This window comes from Vollenhovia emeryi, unplaced genomic scaffold (genome assembly GCF_000949405.1).
Source record: "Vollenhovia emeryi isolate VEMERY1.0 unplaced genomic scaffold, V.emery_V1.0 DF940388.1, whole genome shotgun sequence".
Taxonomy (NCBI): domain Eukaryota; kingdom Metazoa; phylum Arthropoda; class Insecta; order Hymenoptera; family Formicidae; genus Vollenhovia; species Vollenhovia emeryi.
This window is the reverse complement of record NW_011965978.1, coordinates 1-5,835: the sequence shown is the minus strand read 5'-3', so window position 1 is coordinate 5,835 and position 5,835 is coordinate 1. Positions and strand designations below refer to the sequence as shown.

Here is a 5,835-nt window from a genome sequence, read left to right as displayed (position 1 = left end):
ATAATTAAATTAAACTACAAAAGGTGTGATATCACGTAAAAAACTTACCTTTTTAAAAAAAGGTAAAAAAAGCACCAAGTCTAAGCTCCAATTCAACCGAATATATTTTGTTACTCTATCTTTTTTGCAAAAGTAGAATCTCTACAAAAATATCTTTACTGCAAAAGTATCTTCTTTACAAAAATAGTGGCTCCACAAAAATCTTCTGTACAAAAATATCGTCTCTACAAAAATATCTTCTCTACAAAACTATCTTCTCTACAAAAGTAATGATATCAACAAATTGCGCCAAATAAAACAACGGATATTTATACAAACTAGTTGCTTTAGCATTAGGGTCTGATTAAAAAATGTTATATTTCTTAAAAAATCAAACTAAAGATTTTATTGAAAAAAATAATCGAGTTAATGATAAAACACCGATGAAAAGAATAGCAACTGTTTAGAAATTTAGAAACTCTGTATCTATTCAGGCGAATTAAGGCCTGTGTCCATGACGCTAGTACTTGGTCCAAGTTCTAATTCCGCGAAATATGTAGCCAATCAATGTAACTGTCCCACAAAAGCTGTAAGTTGATTGGCTACGCAATTCTCAAAACTAGAACTTGGACCAAGTACTAGCGTCATGGACACAGGCCTTAATTCGCCTGAATAGATACAGAGTTTCTAAATTTCTAAACAGTTGCTATTCTTTTCATCGGTGTTTTATTATTAACTCCATTATTTTTTTCAATAAAATCTTTAGTTTGAGTTTTTAAGAAATATAACATTTTTTAATCAGACCCTAATGCTAAAGCAACTAGTTTGTATAAATATCCGTTGTTTTATTTGGCGCAATTTGTTGATATCATTACTTTTGTAGAGAAGATAGTTTTGTAGAGAAGATATTTTTGTAGAAACGATATTTTTGTACAGAAGATTTTTGTGGAGACACTATTTTTGTAAAGAAGATATAAGATATACGCAACGGTACTGGTAGATAGGCTGAGGGAGGAAATAGAAAGCAAAGGGGTACTACCGCCAAGTCAAGCGGGATTTAGGAAGGAAAGGGGAACGATTGATCAGATATATAGTTTGAACTATATGATAAACAGGAAGGTAGCAGAGAAGAATGGAGGGATGGTGGTGATGTTCCTAGATCTAAAGGCAGCCTTTGACTCGGTGAATAGAGGGAAATTGATAGAGTGCATGAGGAAAAAAGGAATAAAAGAGGGATTGATAGAAAGATGCGAAGAAATATTGAAGGAAACGGTAGGTAGGGTGAAGGTGGAGGATAAAGAGGGGAAGAAATTTTGGACAGAAAGGGGAGTAAGACAGGGATGCCCGTTAAGCCCGTGTCTGTTCACCTTGATGTTGGCAGACATGGGTGAGGTATTGGAGGAGGAAGGCTGGGGAGGAAGAAATGTGGGAAGAAGAAAGATATGGACTCTAGCATATGTGGATGATGTGGCAGTAGTGGCGGAGAACGAGACGGGAATGAAAAGGATGATAAAAAGATTAGAAGAATATATGGAGGGGAAAGGACTAGAAGTAAATGTAGAAAAGACAAAGATAATGAGATGTAGAAAAGGAGGCGGAAGATGGAAAAAGGTGGATTGGAAATGGAGGGGAAAAGAACTGGAGGAAGTTAGAAAGTTCAAATATCTAGGGTACGTAGTGATGGCAAACGGAAGGAGCAAGGAACACGTAAGGGAGAGGGTAAAGAAGGGAGCGGTAGTAATGAGAGAGGCATGGGGAATAGGGAAAAGGAGATTCAAAGATGACTGGTCGATAAGGCTATGGCTGTTCGATAGATTGGTATGGACAGTAATAAGCTACGGTGTAGAGATATGGGGATGGAGAGAGAGAGAGGAGATAGAAAGAATACAGGATAGATACTTAAAATGGATAACGGGAGTGAGCTGGAGATCGCCAGGATATATGGTAAGGGAGGAATTGGGGAGAGAAAAATGAGGGGGAGGGCGGGGATGAGGGCTTAGGGTTTTGAAAGGAAACTGGGGGAAGGAAGAGGAGGGGAAATAGCAAAATGGTGCTGGGAGGAGTGGAGAAGTAAGGCGAAGAAGGGGGAAGCGACAGGAGAGTGGAAAGGGGAGAGGAGAGATTTTTATGGAGAAAAAGGATGGAAAATAGAGGAGGTAGAGGAGTTAAGAGATGAAAGGGAACTGAGGGGGGAGGATTTGGTGAGAAGAGAAAAGAAGTGGCAAGAAGAGGAAAGATGGGGGAAAATAGAGAGATCAAGGACAAATATATGGTATAAAAGAATAAAAGGAAAAGGGATACCAGAGTATCTAAAAAAGGGATGGAAAGAGGAAAGATGGCAAAGGTTAGCAAGGTTTAGACTAGGAGAAGAGATGAGAAGAAAAGAGGGCGTCCCCCGACCACATTTGAGGGGCTCAAAAAACGAAAAAAGATGGAGCACCGCAAGGAGATCCGTAGTCTGAAAGCGGAAAAGAAGGCACTTCAGGACGTGCGGAATCCGAAGGTCTTCTCGAAAGGCCTCACTCCTGAAAGAGAGATAGTCCGCCAAATGGAGGGGCTTAACAAGGCTCAGCTGGTAGCTGAGATGTGGAGCAGTATAGAGGTGGTGGACAAGGTCGCCGATAGATCCAAGAATCTTAAGGGGACCTTCGTCAGAGAACTACATAAGAGTGCGAGAAACCTCCGTGCCGCAACGAGGGTCATCTCGACTGAGAGGGACGCCCGGGAAGGGCAGACCGAGGAGTTGGAAAGACTCCGCGAGTTGGAAAGACTCCGCCAAAAAGTAAGACAGCTGGAGGAGCGAGTTGCGGAGCTCACCAGCTGCCTTAAAGAGGGAGAGGAGCCTTGGTGCGCCGATGACTGGGGGTTCTATAATGGAAGAGGATCCCAAGATCCCACCCCCGGCGCCCGTAACCAGGGCATCACAAAAGACCCGCGCTGCGACGGGTTCCCTCTCGTTGAGGGAACGGGTCGCGGAGTGCGATAGGAGAGCGGAAGAAGCGAGGACTGCGCGGCCAGTACTACGCCCCAGAATTCTGGGCAAGAGGAAGGCAATTCCGGAGCCTCCGATGGAGAGGGCAATGGAAGATGTCCGCAAGGTGATGGAGGGAGTCTCCATCGCTAATGTGACCAAGGGGGAACCCCGGGAGGTAAGGGGCCAACCTGGCAAACTTGATCACAAGATGCCAGGGAGTTATGGCCCTACTACCCGGGGAGCAGAAGGCGGCCAGAAGACAGGGGGACAAAAGGCTGCCCACCATCTCCAAAATTGAGGTGGTGAAGGGCGAGATGAAGGCCAAAGGGAAGGAGGCGTTTAAAATGGCCTTCAAACAAAAGGCCCAAAAGGCCCAACTCCCAAAGGAGGAGGTGCCTGCGGCAGGTAGGAAGCAAGAGCTACCCGGCACGTCGTGGGTGGAGGTGGTCAGGAAGGGAAAGGGGAAGAAACAGGCCCCCACTCCCACTCCTAAGGACGCCTCAAAAGAGAAGGCTGCGGCCCAAAAGCCCCAGAGTAAAGGGGGAGAGGGCAAGAAGGAGCCGAAAGGGGAGCGAAAGGCCCCCAAACAGAGAAGGGCCCCAAGGTCTGCGGCGGTGGCCCTTACCTTCCCCGAGGGAGAGGCCGGGGAGGGAATGCGTTACATTCGATCGCAGGTCAAGTTGGAGGAACTGGGGATTGATAGCATCAAGCCCAGAAAAGCGCTCACTGGGGCGATGTTATTAGAAATCCCGGGAGGCGAGGAGGCTAAAGCGAAGGCGGATGCCCTCGCCAGCAAAATAACATCGGTCGTGGAAGGCAGGGGCATCAAGGTGACGCGCCCTGCCAAAATGGCCGAAATGAGACTAAAGGATCTCGATGAATCCGTGTCTCAGGAGGAGGTACAAGCGGCAATTGCCAAGGCGGGAGGGTGTCCGCCGGAAGAAGTCAAGGTAGGCCGCATAAGGACAACCCCCAGCGGGCTTGGATCCACTTGGATCCAATGCCGGCTGGAGGTAGCGAGGAAGCTAGCGGCCGCCAAAAAGATCAAAATTGGATGGGTGGCGGCTAGAATCGAACTGTTGGAGGCACGGCCCCTGACCTGCTTCAGGTGTCTGGAGCGGGGGCACGTCCGTCAACAGTGCAAAAGCACGGTGGATAGGAGCACACTGTGTTACCGATTTGGACAAGAAGGTCATATGGCGCAGACCTGCACCGCGATGCCGAACTGCGTGGTCTGCAAAGCCAAAGGACTCCCCGCAAATCACAAAGCGGGGGGCAACGCGTGCCGCTCCCCCTCAAAAAGGGAGAAGAAGAGAGCGGCCAAACTGGCTAAAGGAAACAGCAGGGGACCGACAACATCTGAGGTCCCCATGGAGGTACAGGAGGCGGATGAGCCCGTGAAAACGGATGCGGCATCCTCTGCACAAGTTGCCATGCAGGCAACTAAAGAAGGTAGCGGTCGGGAGGAGACCGGGGAGCCGTCGACTTCATGGCCCTAAAGGTCCTACAAGCAAATCTCAACCACGCCCGCCAGGCGCAGGATATCTTCCTGCACAGCTTGGCGGAGCGTGGTTGTGGACTGGGCATCGTCGCCGAACCATACCGTGTCCCCAAGAGCCCGTGTTGGGCAGAAAGCACGGATGGGACGGCGGCGATTACGTGGAGGAGAACTGGGGAACGAAGTCTCCCCGGGACAACACTCAAAGCTGGAGAAGGTTGGGTCGCGGTAGAATGGGGCCCATTGGTAGTCATAGGGATCTACCTTAGACCCGGCCTCTCCAGAGTTGAGATAGAGGGACGCCTCCAAGAGCTGGAGGACTTGGTCCGGGAATTCCTTCCCGGGCCGGTACTGGTCGCCGGAGACTTCAATGCCAAGTCGGCAATGTGGAGTTCCCGGCGGCCAGATGCCAAAGGAAGGGAGGTGGAGGCCTGGGCGGATCGTCTGGGTCTCCATCTCGAGAACGTGGGTGCGGTAAGCACCTGCGTACGGCCGCAGGGGGAGTCCATCGTGGACTTGACTTGGTCATCCCCTGCGGCCGCGAGGATGGTAGCCTCGTGGAAGGTGGTGGAGGACCTGGAGCTCCTCTCGGATCACCTCCCTATAGAAGTGGTCCTCTCTAGACCGGGAGGCAGAGGGGAGACTCCGAGCCCATACACGAGATGGGCGGTTAAGAAATTGAACCCGGATGGGCTCATGGAATCGCTGGCGACGGCTACGTGGGCCCAGCCGGAGCCGCTGCCAACGATAGAGGAGGAGGCACAGTGGCTGCGGAGGACCATGCGGGCGGCCTGCGATAACGCGATGCCTCGGGCCAGGTTCACGCCGCGAAAAGCGGCCTACTGGTGGTCCGAGAGCATCGCGGAACTGAGACGGCTCTCGGTGGCTGCCAGAAGGGCCGTTCAGCGGGCGAGGAGGAGAGCCCACACGACCCGGGAGGCCATAGAGGAGCTCCTGGAAGCCTACCGCGAGAGAAGAAAGATCTTGAAGGCTGCGGTAAGGAAGGCAAAGGAAGATGCGTGGGACGAGCTAATCGCCTCCATTGACGCTGACCCGTGGGGGCGTCCCTACAAACTTGTCATGAACAAGTTGGGCTCGGGGGCGCTCCCCGCGGTGGAGGTGATCAAGCCGCACTTCTTGGAAGAAGTGGTGGCCGCTTTGTTCCCAACGGGAAGGCAGAGGGGGACGCCTGAGGAAGAGACGGAACGCGAGGAGGAGCACCACCCCTGGACGGAGGATTTGAAAGTGCACCACACGGTGATCGCCAGAGCGGCCAAAAAGCTTAAGGCTGGCAAGGCGCCCGGCCCGGATGGGGTTCCCGGTGTGGTGTGGAGGATGTCTCTGGGGGAGCTCTCCGGAAGGCTAGAGAAGCTTTTTACTCTCT

At 50.9% G+C, this 5,835-nt stretch overlaps 1 protein-coding gene across 1 annotated transcript; it reads left to right on the top strand.

Moving 5' to 3' along the window:
- Nucleotides 1-3,174: 3,174 nt before the first annotated feature.
- Nucleotides 3,175-5,812, top strand: LOC105556064 (the record flags this gene model as incomplete). The annotated part of the gene is made up of 2 exons (XM_012003133.1): nt 3,175-4,392; nt 4,488-5,812. Coding segments are annotated over exons 1-2 (2,543 nt in total), but the record flags the coding sequence as incomplete, so codon positions are not given.
- Between the last annotated feature and the right edge of the window lie 23 nt (nt 5,813-5,835).